At 37.8% G+C, this 14,312-nt stretch overlaps 1 protein-coding gene across 1 annotated transcript in view; it reads right to left on the bottom strand.

The window, feature by feature from the left end:
* Mcmdc2 (minichromosome maintenance domain containing 2) overlaps positions 1–12,220 on the bottom strand; it is a 46,177-nt gene extending 33,957 nt beyond the window's left edge. Inside the window, 8 exon segments of the mRNA XM_013034473.1 lie at positions 274–370; positions 2,568–2,693; positions 6,802–6,906; positions 7,023–7,145; positions 8,080–8,275; positions 11,557–11,616; positions 11,686–11,816; positions 12,127–12,220. Of these exon segments, the coding sequence (XP_012889927.1) occupies positions 274–370; positions 2,568–2,693; positions 6,802–6,906; positions 7,023–7,145; positions 8,080–8,275; positions 11,557–11,616; positions 11,686–11,816; positions 12,127–12,220 (932 nt within the window).
* Between the last annotated feature and the right edge of the window lie 2,092 nt (positions 12,221–14,312).

The following is a 14,312-nucleotide window of genomic DNA, read 5'->3' as shown; positions in this document are numbered from 1 at the left end:
AACCACAGACCTACTTCTGGCTTTTTGGTGGTTATTGTAGATAAAGAGTCACAGTCTTTTGTGACCCAACTGTCTTCAAGCAATCCTCAGATCTCAGCCTCCCAAGTAGCTGGGATTATAGGCATAAATCACTGGTGCCCAACTGCATTTTTTATAATGACATGAAATTATGATTGGTGGTCATTCTTTTCTATTCTATCCCAGGGAATGAGATAAATCAGTCGCCACAGGTGCCCACATAGATTAGGTGTAAGTTGAAAGCATCTATCTCACTCTTCTTTTAAAACCTTGTAAACAAGCAGATCATGGGGCTCCTGTATTTCTGCTCCTATATTCTTCATGTTTGAAATATTAAAATCTTCAGTGAAGACTAATGAGAAGAATGAGAAATACTAGAATGCTTCATTTAAAAAAATGTATAGTCTACTATGTTGAAAGCACATATATTGTACTATAACATTCCAGATCTTCTCATATTTTTCAACTAAAAAGGAAATGATTTATTCAGTTTGTCAGTTTGGGAAGAACAAGTATGCATGAATAATCTAGACTCTCTCCTTTTGGGCAGCCATCACAGACAGAGCAAACATTTACTGTATTCATCCATGTCCAGGAACTAGGATGTCTACTTCTGTCTAGTTCTTTCCACCTTTGTTTGCTTAAATCTGCCAAATTCTAGACTTCATCATAAGAAAGCTCACTTTCCAGCCTACATATAAGTTGTATTCTGCAAACAAATCTTAAAAATCTTAAAACAACTCACAGTTAAAAAATAAATGAAGCTGGGGGCCAGTGGCTCACACCTGTAATCCTAGCTACTCAGGAGGCTGAGATCTGAGGATCACAGTTCAAAGCCAGCCCAGGCAGGAAAGACCGTGAGACTCCTATCTTCAATTAACCACCAGAAAACCAGAAGTGGTGCTGTAGCTCAAGTGGTAGAGTGCTCGCTTTGAGCTGAAGAGCTGAAGGACAGTGCACAGGCCCAGAGTTCAAGCCCCGTGACCAACAAATAAGTAAATAAATAAATGATCAGTCAGGTGCCAGTGGCTCACATTTGTAATCTTAAGGAGACCGAGACCTGAGAATCAAAGGTTAAAGCCAGTCTGGGAGAAAGTCTACCAGACTCAATCTCCAACTAACCAGCAAAAAGCTAGACTGGAGATAAAGTTCAAGTGGTAGAGTACCAGCCTTGAACAAGAAAGCTAAAAAAGAGATCAAGGCCCTGAGATCAATGCCAGTACCTGCTTACACAAATATCCATGTAAATGATTACTAAACTATGGTCTATCAATGCTTGCTTTATTGTCATTTTTTTTTTTTTTGCTAGTCCTGGCAATTGAACTCAGGCCTGGGCACTGTCCCTGAGCTTCATTTTTTGCTCAAGGCTAGCACTCTACCACTTGAGCCAGTGCCACTTCTGGCTTTTTCTGTTTTTGTGGTACTGAGGAATCACACCCAGGGCTTCATGCATGCTAGGCAAGTACTCTACCACTAAGCCACATTCTCAACCCCTTCGTCAACATTTTTGATCTTTTACTGTTTCTCTTCAAGATGAGTCAAGGTATGCAAAATCCACTTGCGTTTAAATTCAATGTGGGCTTTTATTACTGTAGATGGTTATATAGATTCTAAAAATCCTGCTCTGTTCAAGACTTAACCAAGTTTTTCTATCTTTAGATATTTGTAAACCAAGTGAAAAAAGTAAATCTTCTCTCATTTTTGTTTATCTAATGCTAGATTATGTTGGAGTTTTTAAAGGAATTATTAGTAATAAAGGTGATATTCTAGCCTCTAAGCTGCCACTACCTTACTGTCCTATTTCAGAATTTACATAAAGCTGCCATTATTTTACTGTATTACTTCAGAATTTACATAAAGAAGGAGGTACTGGCAGGCACCAATAGCTCAGGAGACTGAGATCTGAGGATCACAGTTCAAAGCCAGCCTGGGCAGGAAAGTCTAGGATTATAGGCATGAGCCATTAATGCTGGGCTCATGAGACTCTGATCTCCAATTAACTACCCAAAAACTGAAAGGAGAACTGTGTCTCCAAGTGGTAAAGTGCTAGCCTTGAGCAAAAAAGCTCAGGGGTAGTGTCCAGGCCTTGTATTAAAGCCCCCAAACTAACACACACAAAATAATAAATAAAACAATTAAAAATGAAAGAGCATTTATTTAGCTCTTTAGACCACATGTTACTTCAAATTGTCTCAGCTACAAAAGAAAAACTAATGTTTAAAGGCTCTCTGCTGATCTCTAATTCTTGGTATCCTAAAATATTTTTGCCTTTCCCTTCTTCCCTCCCTGTGTCCCTCCCTTTTTCTTCTCTCCCTTCCTTCTTTTTCTTTGTCTCTTCCTCCATAGCATTTAATATCATAAACTATTTTATTGATTAATTTGTTTTTACTGACCATCTACTATATGATTTAAGAGTAGGAACCTTGACTGTCTTATTTATGACCCTGTTCTTACTGCTAAGGAAAATGCCCATCACAAAGTAAATAATAACTATTTATTGAACAAATGGAATTAAATGTAAAAATTTGTTAAGACATGATTTTCTTTACCTTTTGGATTACAAAGAGTGATGCTATTTGCTTCTATACAAACAGAAGTTTGTGAGGTTTTAACACAGACTGGAATTCCAACAATTTTATATTCATTTCCCATTTTCATCTTGTTTACTAATTCATCTAAAATTAAACACAAAAGAAAACAATATTCACTAAATTAAACTTTCACGTGGTCATAGGATTCAAAGGTCCAGAACCAGTAACAATTCAGTAGTTGAATGATATATTCAGATATATTTGTTTAGTATATTTCAATGTACAATGGCACCCATAATGCAAACAGGGGCAATTCTACTGCTGATAAATACTGATACATGTATACAATAGGAATTACCTTCGATAACATATGATAGATATACCAACTACTTTCTTAAAATGTTATCAAGAGAAAACAGATCATCTATGTAATATATGTGCATTAAATGTTTATAAAAATGATCTCATAAGTAACAGTATTATTCAGAAACAAAGTAATGTTGAAAGGTGTCACTCACTATAATATATTTAAGCTACTTATAGTTACTTATTAGTTAAAAACTGTAAACAGTTTTTTTAATCGCTATACATGAAAAACTTTGAAGGAAAGTGACTAAGAACTAAATAACTAGTAAGTGGAGAAGTGATATCTATATGTAGTTCCACTTGCCTCCAAGGTCTACCCTTTTACAAGAGTCTAGATTCTTCTCTCACACCTCCAGCGTGGGCAAAATTTTGGATGAGTTCAAAGTTGATTTTTAAAAAACACAATAAAAAATATGAGTCTCCATTCCAAAATCAAAAGTTGGTTGGTCTTTTTTTTTTTTAGTCATGGGGCTTGAACTCCGGGCCTAGGCACTGTCACTCAGCACTTCGGATGAAGGCTAGCACTCTATCACTTGAGCCAAAGAGCCACTTCTGGTTTTCTGGTTGTTTACTGGAGATAAGTATCTCACAGACTTTCCTGCCTTGGCTGGCTTTGAACCGCAATCCTCAGATCTCAGTCTCCTGAGTAGCTAGGATTACAGGCATGAGCCACCGACACTGGGCTATGTTGGTTAGTCTTAACAGAAAAAAAAGTTTTATAAGGAGAAGCAAAGATTAACTTCTCTACATGTAGATCAATGACTCCTTCCCTCTCTCTGGATAGATAGATAGATAGATAGATAGATAATCCTCTCTCTCTTTCCCTCCCTCATACTTCAACTATAAAAAGTATTCTGGTGTATCCTGTAGACATGAAAGTAGAGAACTATGCTCCACAATTGATAAAGTATAGAAACAAACAGAAACACTAACAAAAATAAAATTAAATAAAAATAAATTAAATAAAGGATGGAAAATTAATTACAGGAAGAAAATTAAAAGAGACTATCATGAATAGTTTTTCAACTGTTTCCTGTAATCTTAGACCTTGGTTGATGTGTCCTTAGTTCATAGGAAAATAAGTTCATAGTTCCTAGTCCTTAATCAAGAGGAAAATAAGGATACTGGGAAGACTAGGTAACTCTTTTACTATCAATCCAAAAGCTCTGCATCTAGTCATTTAATTTTAAATAATTTAAATTTAAATAATTTCTTTCTGATAAGGTCTTGCTCTGTAATTCAGGATGCCCTTAAACTGGCAATCATCCTACCTTTGGGATTATAAACATTTGAGTTCTTCAGAAGAGTTTATTTGGAGAAAAGTTTTGTACTAAAATGGAAGCTGGAACAGGGCACTGGCGGTTCACGCCTGTAACCCTAGCTACTCAGGAGGTTGAGATCCAAGGATTGTAGATTTGAGGCCAGCCCCAGCAGACAAGTTTGCAAGACTCCATCTACTTAACTACTCTCCCCAAAATCCAGAAGTGGAGTTGTGTCTCAAGTGGTAGAGTACTAATCTTGAGCAGAAAAGCTCAGGGACAGAACCCAGGCCCTGAGTTATAACAAGCCCCAGGACCTGAACAAAATCAAAACCAAAACGCAAGCTGGATAGCCACATATATATATGCTGTTTTTGTTCTTGTTTTTTGTCAGTTATGGGGGCTTGAACTCTAGGCCTGGGCGCTGTCCCTCAGCGCTTCAGCTCAAGGCAAGCACTCTACCACTTGAGCCATAGCACCACTTCCAGTTTTCTGGTGGTTTATTGGAGATAAGAGACTCATGGGGGGCTGGGAAGGTGGCTCAGTGGTAGAGAGCTTGCCTTGCATGCCTGAGGCCCTGGGTTCCATCCTCAGCACCATATAAGAAAAAAGCCGAAAGTGGTGCTGTGGCTCAAGTGGTAGAGCGCTAGCCTTGAGCTGAAGAGCTGAGGGATAGCTCCCATGTCCAGAGTTCAGGCCTCACAACCAGACCAAAAAAAAAAAAAGAGAGATTCATGGACTTTTCCTGACTGGTCTGGCTTTGAACTGTGATCCTCAGATCTCCGCCTCCTGAGTAGCTAGGATTAGAGGTGTGAGCCACTGGCATCCAGCAGCAACTTATATTTTGATATTGAGTGTGATATAGATATAAATTGAAAACACAGACTTTGAGGCTGATTGCCTGAGTCTTGTCTGTACAGCTTACTAGCTGTGTGACTTTGCTCTCTACCACTTGAGCCAACTTCCAGTTATATGTGACCTTGGACAAGGTATTTAACCACTGTGTGCCTCAGTTTCTACATTGTAAAGTGAGAGATACATTTTAAGAATGTGTTAATAGAACCTATGTTAGGGTTGCTGTGACTAAATAATATGCAAGAATGCCTGGTACATAGACATTGCTATATACAAATTAGTTACTATTTCCTTTTCCTTTTTCTCTTTTCGATCTTTCTTTCTTGTCAATCATGGAACTTGAACTCTGGGCCTCGGTGCTGTCCCTCAGCTCGAGGAGAACGCTCTATCACTTAAGCCACAGCGCCATTTTGGGTTTTCTGGTGGTTAATTGGAGATAAGAGTCTCACAGACTTTCCTGCCCAGATTGGCTTTGAACCATGATCCTCAGATCTTAGCCTCCTGAGCAGCTAGGATTACAGGCATGAGCCACCAGTACCTGGCTTAGTTACTATTTCTAAGTGTAAATGCCTGATTCATCCTGTCCTAACTTTCCTAACTCTTGTATTTCCTAACCATGATTTACATCCAGTATCTTTCTTTCTAAGTTTCTTTAATTTTGCTCCAGAGGAAAAGAGCCCCTGTTTTCACAGCACTGGCTTCTTGATAAAGATTCATTTGTTCCCTGAGTGATTGTTACTCTGAGTTATTTCTTCCTACATGGTAGACTATTTATGGTGTGTGTGTGTGTATGTGTGTGTGTGTGTGTGTGTGCTTGAGCTCAGGGCCTTGAGCTCTTACTCAGCTTTTGCACACATGGCTGGATTCTATCTCTTGAACTACAGCTCCACTTTTGCTTCATGAGTACTTATCCATGCAATTCTCCATAGTTAATCATATATGAATGTTAATTCAATTATTTTTAAAAATACTGAGGTTTTACTATGTGCAGCAAAAAAGCCAGTCTTAGGGGCTGGGAAGGGTGGCTCAGTGGTAGAGCGCTTGCCTTGCATGCATAAGGCCGTGGGTTCGATTCCTCAGCACCACATAAGCAGAAAAAAAAAGCTGGAAGTGGCATTGTGGCTCAAGTGGTAGAGCTCTAGCCTTGAGCTGAAGGACAGCGCCCAGGCCCAGAGTTCAAGCCCATGCCTGGACTCCTCCCCCCCCCCCCCCCCCCCCCGCCCAAAAGCCAATCTTTACTCTCACCATGCTTTTATTGCAAAACTATAATCTTGATATTAGCTAGGCATGGTGGTGTATATCTGTAATCTCAGTATTCATGAAGCAGAGACAGAGGATTCTGATTCAAGACAACTCTAGGCAAATTAGCTATCGAATTAGCTAATAATTAGCTAATCTAAGACTCTATATCTTAACAAACAAGCTAGGTGTGGTTGTCACTCCTATAAACCCAGCTATGCAAGAAACTTAAGTAGGAAGATCAAGGTCTGAGACTGGCCCTTAGAAAAAGTGAGACCCTATTGATAAATAACCAAAGCTAGTGTGAGGCTCTGAGTTCAAACTCTAGTGCCATCAAAGAAAATAACAAAGACTTTTTTTTTAAAAACCCTCCAATATTAACATAAGATACATGCATATAGGATATAGCCATAAAATGACTATGACTCTAGGATATAGCAACCTAAGAATATGACAACTTGTAATATTTATAGTTTAAAAGCATGAATAAGTCAATTCCATATTTTATAGCAATTTGCTTCAATTCTACATACCTCTCAGAAAAATTGTAAGAGATTGAAACCTAAATGGCTGGTTTTTAATATATCCTTGAAAAGCATGAAGAACTTTAGTGGTAATTATTTCAACTATCTGTTTATCTTCAGACAAGAAAGAAAAATTAATTATTAGAACATATATACAATTTTGCTTTTCACATTAAAATATAAAACACTATTTTGAAAATTGTAATTCCAAAATGTAAATGCATTTTTACCACCAAGTACTCTAAATTTTCTGTCTTCTTGAAGTGAAGATGAACAAAGATTACACAAAAAGTCATTTCTTACTGTTGATGATTCTGTAGCACCAGGCATGTGTACTCTTATATACTGAAATCCTGAAAGAAAAAAATGCTTTCAAATTTGGCTATTTTCAGTAATTTAGTACTAATTCAAAGCATGCTTAATTCAATTTTGCACTTAGGTTCAGAGAAAATCAACTAATGTTTACTATATGGCTTTATTTATTTATTTGTTTGAGATAGGATCTCTCTATGCAGCCCAGCCTGACCTCAAACTCTCCTACCTTGCCCTCTCAAGTGCTGGGAATATGGGTGGTTCTTCTAGGTACATAATAAAGCATTGGTAATATGGTTATTTTAACACACAATTTTTATATGTAGCAATGAGAAACAGATGATTGCAATATGTAGCATTATTTGGAGAGTATACAGACAGAAGAGAAGTATGACATTCAAGTCATTGAGGTGGGTCAATAAATTAAAATGATGTCTTAAAAAGTAGACTGACACCAGGCACTGGTGGCTGACATGTATAATCCTAGCTACTCAGGAGGCTGAGATATGAGAATGAATCTCAGTTTCAAACCAGCCTGGGCAGGGAAATCTGTGAGACTGTTACCTCCAATTAAATACCCAAAGAACCAAAAGTGGAACTGTGGATCAACTAGTAGAGCCCTAGCCTTAAGCACAAAAGTTCAGGGTCAGTGCCCCAGGGACTTCCCTTCTCCCTCAACTCCCCTTCCCCCCCAAAAGGATTGAGCTGCTTAAGGCAAAGAATTAATACAGTACCTTAAGTAGACAAGGACAACATGAAACAATGTATGAAAAGAGCCATATTTTAACAAGATAAGAGTACTTGTTAAACTGCGGGGTGGAGGGAAAAATGCATTTCAAAATCATGCAAGTTATAAACTTTAGAAGACAATCAAATTTCCATTCATTACAATTTGAAGTAATTAATAACTGTAAGCATGATTTTAAATTAAACAACATATTACCAGATGTTTTGATTTTACATTTTAATATTTACCCTTTGAAAGAGGACATGCTTCATCCGAACAAAGAAATCTTGCACCTTGTGAATACTTGGTTACAGTTGTCATTGCAATCACAATTCCTTGCATCATATAAAATCTCTGAGATGTATAATCAAGTGGAAACTCACAAAGATCAAGACCATAACTTGGCAGAGGAGGTAAATGTGTTAATTTCAGCACTATATTAATCTGGTAAGAACATAAAATAGTATTAATAAAAATTGCAAATACAATTTGACTTTCATTATGATACAGAAGTTCACTGTAGAGTAAATCAAGTAATGATTAGAAGTCATTGTTAGCAATACTAGGATTTGAACCCAGGACCTCACATTTGCCCTTTACCACTGACCCATACCCCCAGCCAAAGAAAAAAGACTCAAAATTAAACAAGTAAAGATCTTACAAGCTAACATTTTAACTGAAAGCATCACAATGAGCTAATATATAAAATACACATAGCTTGGCCACATTCACTAAACAATAACAATAGTGAATAGTGCCCAAATTTTTACCTCTAAATGTCATTTCTCACTTGGGCTCCCAATAAGAAATGACTGGTATAACTCTTGGATGAAAAATATTCCAGATGGACTTGGGGCATTTTCTTATGGCAGAAACTAAGATAACTATAAAAAATGAATGGTATGTATCAAAAGGACATAAAAGCAAACTTGAAGGGATATGCTCTCTTCAAAGATCAACAGTCTGATAATATATGCATCAAAATGAATGAGAGAGTTTCATTAAAATGTCTCAGAAACAAAACAATGGAAGCTCACACGTGTAAGCCCAACACTTGGGGGAAGTTGAGGCAGGAGGCTTTCGAAGTACCTTGGGCCAACCTGGGCTACATAGTGAGATTTTTTTTTTCCCCTCAGAAAGTCAAAAATGAAGAAAAAAATCAGACATACTAAAAAGTTGATGAGTTCCTCATATTTAAAAAAATAGTCATTGCAAGCTATCAATGAAAACTTTACAAAACTTTACTCTGGGTGCCACGCCTGTAATCCTAGCTACTCAGGAGGCTAAGATCTGAGGATCGTGGTTCAAAGCCAGCCCCGGCAGAAAAGTCCATGAAACTCTTATCTCCAATTAACCACCAGAAAACTGGAAGTGGCACTGTGGCTCAAGTGGTAGAGTGCTCTCCTTGAGCTGAAGAGCTGAGGGACAGCAGCTAGGCCCAGAGTTCAAGCCCCAAGACTGACCAAAAAAAGAGAATAAAACATTTATCTGGTATCCTTTACAATTTCCTGGAAAACTATATTTCAGAGTAACAAAATAGTTGATGAGAGAAAACATATTTAATTTTTGTGCATTTTAAGGAAAAACAATGAGTTTAATATATTTTCAATTAAAATGTAAGAATTTAAGATTTTAATTTTCTTAATTTTGAATCCAAGTCTTTGTACATGCTCAGAAGACCTCTACTGCTGAGCTATATGCCCAACCCAGAAAATTTACAGAGAAATTCTGGCTAATAAATTCACAACAGATGGTAAAATTAGGAAAATCATAATTTTCCAACTCCTAATGAATTAACAGGTTCTGGGGAAAGTTAGATGAAAGCTGAGAGACAATTGTACAATAGAGGGGTCAGAACAGTATCACCTGAACCCACTACTTAATTGTAACATGACTAATTAAGATAACATGATTATCCTCCTGACAGAAAGCAATATGGGGTAAATGTCACTAGTTCTGATGTATTCTTGTTAAGATGAGTTGAATTGGAATTTAAGTTTCTAGAACCTACCCTTATTTTAGATCTATGGAATAAAGAGGAATAATTTAAGTAGTATCATAAAGATGCAATCAGAAAAATCTAGATTATGTAAACATTTATAGGATAATGAACTAGTCTCATCAACAAGTCAATGGTATTAAGAGGGAAAGTGAATGGCTCTATATTGAAAGAAACATAAGGAGATATGAGGACTAGTTATAAGGTGTGGCTCTTATTTTTATACTGAATTGAACAAACTAACTGAGAGACAGTTTTGTTTTATTTTGTTTTGTTTGATAATAGTGATATTGGAGTTTAAGATGAGGGCCTCCCCCTTGCTGGGAAAGTGCTCTACCATTTGGGCCATACACTGTAGTTATTTTTCAGATAGCCTTGCACTTTCTGCTTGGAGGCCAGTCTTGGATAATGATCCACCTGCTTATACTTCCAGTAGGTAAAGAATCCCATAGCTGGGGGTACAGATATTCACCAATATGCCCAGCCCAGCAGATTTGCTGAGAGAGGTGTTGCTAACTTTTTGCCTGGACTGACCTCAACTCAATTTTCCAAATTTATGCCTCCCTCAAATCTGAGATTGCAGGCATGAACTGCCATATAGGCCTTGAAAAGTATTTTTGAAACAAATTGGGCAAATGTAAATGTGGACAATATTAGATGAAACCAAGGAATTATTGTTACTTTTGTAAAGGGGCACTGTAGTTATATAATAAAATCTACAATTTTAGAAGATTATACTAAAGTAACACTAAAGTAATAGAATAAGATTGGCTTCAAAATATTTAAAATAAAAATAGATGATGCACATATGCTACATTGAGTTTGAGTAGCAAGTATACTGAGGTGCACCATACTTATAACTTTATTTTTGGGTATGTTTGAAGAATTTTACTATAAAAATGTCTAATCGTCAAGTGAAAACATGGGAAATAAAGATACACATGTAAAGTACTTGTGACAGCTAATCTTTATTGTCTACTTGAGTGGAATGAGACTATCTAGGAGATTAGTAACACTCAACTCTGGATGTATATGTGAGTGTATTTGAAGAGAAGATTAACTATTAGGGAAGACCTGCCCTAAATGTGACTAGTTTCATCCTATAAGCTGAGGGCCCAGATAGACTAATGGGGAGAAACAGAGATTACAGCAGTGAAGTATTCTCTTCTTTTCTATCTCCCTACCCGCTCTCCATCCTAACTATCATCATGTTACGGGCGCTGCACTGCCAAACTCTCCCTACCAGGATGGATTGGAATCTATGAACCCACATCAAATAATTCCTCCCTTTAAGTTATTTATATCAGACATTTTGTCACAGTTTTGTAACAAAAATCTAACACAAAACATTCTCTAGAACTTGGGAAAATGTAGTGTCTTTTTAGCAAATAAAACTATGAATAGAAAATATTAATTTACAAGTAATTATGAAAGTTTTCAGCTACATTTTCTTTAGTAAAGTTAGTTAAAACTGTCAGATGCCAGTGGCCCACATCTGAAATCCTAGCTACTCAGGAGGCTGACATCTGAGGATCATAGTGGGAAGCCAGTCTGGGCAGTAAAATCCATGAGACTCTATCTCTAATTAACCAGCAAAAAACAGGAAGTGTAGTGCACCAGCCTTGAGCAAAAAAGCTCAGGGGCCAGGCCCCTGAGTCCAAGCCCCAGGACCAGCACAAAAACACAAAAACAAAGCAACAACAAAAAATAGTGAATTAAAACTTACTTGAGTTTCAGTCTGCAATTGTCCAATTAATGAGAGAGTCTTAATAGCAATAAAACAGACCTGTGATTTCAAATAAACAAGTTACCAAAAATTCCACATGGAATAAAATTATTTCTTTCTTTAACTTACTGATTGAAAAACTTGTGCAGCTTTTAAAGGATGGTGTAAAATGTGATTTCCAAGTTCAGCATCCAATTCAACAACATCAGAGGGATTTATCAAAATATTGAATCGATAGACAGCATAACTTTGTTTTGAATCTATAAAAACACACAAATGTAAAATTCACTTTAGTTATATGTAGACAAATATTTGAAAGTGTTTTTTTTTGTTTCTGTTTGTTTTGTTTTGTTGCCAATCTTGGGGCTTGAATTTAGGGCTTGCTCGGTGTCCCTGAGTTTCTTTTGCTCAAGACTAGCACTCTACCCTTGAGCCACAGCACCATTTCCAGCTTTTTCTGTGTATGTGGTACTGAGGAATTGATCGCAGGGCTTCATGCATGCTGGGCAAGCACTCTGCCACGAGGCTTCAGTCCCAGCTTTTTAACAAAGTCACATTTGCCGAACATACCATTGTAGTACTTGCAGTCGTCTATAAACTTTTGGAGGCCTCCACTTCTGTCAAGATAGATAAGGGCTGCTTCTTTCATTTTTAGATTCGACATTTTTCTCCTAGTTATAATTCTTTTCTATTACAACTGGATTAACCCACAGATGCTGGTAAAGATTAGAAGTGGTGAACTTGCAGGATGAGGAAATCTAGAAGTGAAATAGAAATACATTTTATTTTGGAGAACTCTAATAAAACTACAAACTCAAACTGAGAACAAAATAAAGCCAGGCAACTTTCTAATTCTCAAAATACCTACAGAAAGAACTTGGTTTTGAACTCTATCACACATATGCTAAGTATGAGCTACTTATCCAACTTTTTTTTTTTTTTTGCCAGTCGTGGGGCTTGAACTCTGGTCTTGGGCACTGTCCCTGTATTCTTCAGCTCAAGGCGAGCACTGTACCACTTGAGCCACAGTGCCACTTCTGGTTCTCTAGTGGTTTATTGGAGATGAGTCTCATGAACTTGCCTCCCCAAGCTCACTTTGAACCATGATCCTCAGATCTCAGCCTCCTAAGTAACTAGGATTACAGGTGTGAGCCACCAGTGTCCAGCTTATCCAACTCTTAAATAACACTGTAATCAGTTATGAGATCCTCTACAAGATCAAAAGAATTGGATCCTCATATGTCTTCATAGGCTAGGTACTAAAAGAAATTGCTCGCTGAAATAATATTGGATGATACTGTTCTCTTTGTAGGTCCAGAATCTTTATTTGTAGAGAATGAATGAAGATACATTAGGTGATTGAATGTCCAGGACATCGCTTTCCTGCTTCATTGTTCAAGGTTTTGAAGTCCATCATGATTATATAAAGAGAAGACTAGAAAGTATTGTGCTCTTGCTTGGCTTTCCAGCTCATGGTTGGTGCTTTACTTAAGCTACACCACCAGTAACTACTACAACGTTTTATAAATCACAGAATTTTCTGTAGGGTCATATTTTGCCCCCTTTTTTTGGTGCTATTCCTAAGCCTTGAACTATGAACCTGGGTGCTGTCTCTAAGCTTTTTGCTCAAGGCTAGTGCTCTACCACTTGAAGCACAGCTCTACTTTGGCTTTTTAAATGGTTAACTGGAGGTAAGAATCTCATAGACTTTCCTGCCCTGGTTTTGAGTAGATAAAATTTACAGATGACCCATGTAATTGTAACTCCTCTGTACAGTATTTTCACAATAATAAAAAAAAAAGATTTACAGATGTCAGGTGCCAGGCTGAGGGTCAGATTTTTATTTTGAATATCAACTCCTTCCTATTGTTGGTGTGAAAAAATGGCTTGAAACAATGAAAGTTGATTATCAGTTCTGTTAGCTATTGCAATATCCCTAAGATATGGATGGACCAGTCTAGTGCATCAGAACAGAAAAGATGAATTCTAGAATTTTAACCAGTCTTAGTGACCAGTCTATACAATATGGGGAAGAGAGAGAGTCCAAATGTTTGGGAGCGTAGGTTAGTGCCATGCATCAGGTAATCCCAGCACTCTGAAGCTGAGGCACAAAGATCACCAGTTAGAACCTAGCCTGAGCTACTCTACATGCAAGTTCCAGGCCAGCCTGAGCTACCCAGTGGGAGATCCTAACCCAAAAGGGAAGGACTGGGGATGGAGAATAGTGATACAGTGCTTGCCTACATGGTCATGGGATCCCTAATATATGGTATATACATGTATGGTACTTATATGAGCATATACATGTATAATATACATGCATGTATACACACAGATATGTACATATGCACACACTTATACGTATACCTGCATGTATGTATATGCATGCATGTATATATACATATATGTATAAATGAGAGTATGTGTATATGTACAAGGAAGCTCACACCTGTAATCCTAGATACTCAGGAGGCTGAGAGCTGAGCCTCACAGTTCGAAGTCAGCCTGGCCAGAAAAGCCTATGAGCCTTTCATCTCCAATTAGCCCCAAGAAAGCCAGAAACTGTGGTTACAGTGATCGAGCACTAACTAGCCTTGAGTACAAAAGCTCAGGGACAGGGGCCAGGCCCTGAGTTCAAGCCCCAGGATGGGCACCAAAAGAAGCCAGGGGAGGGGAACAGGCACAGCTGGTGTGAGCCCCTGCAGCTCCGAGGGCCTCGCCGGAGCGGGGCCTCGCCGGAGCGGGGCCTCGCCGGA

Source organism: Dipodomys ordii, unplaced genomic scaffold (assembly GCF_000151885.1).
Source record: "Dipodomys ordii isolate 6190 unplaced genomic scaffold, Dord_2.0 Scaffold190, whole genome shotgun sequence".
Classification (NCBI taxonomy): Eukaryota; Metazoa; Chordata; class Mammalia; order Rodentia; family Heteromyidae; genus Dipodomys; species Dipodomys ordii.
Note: the sequence above shows the minus strand (reverse complement) of the source record. Positions and strands in the feature narration are given on the sequence as shown.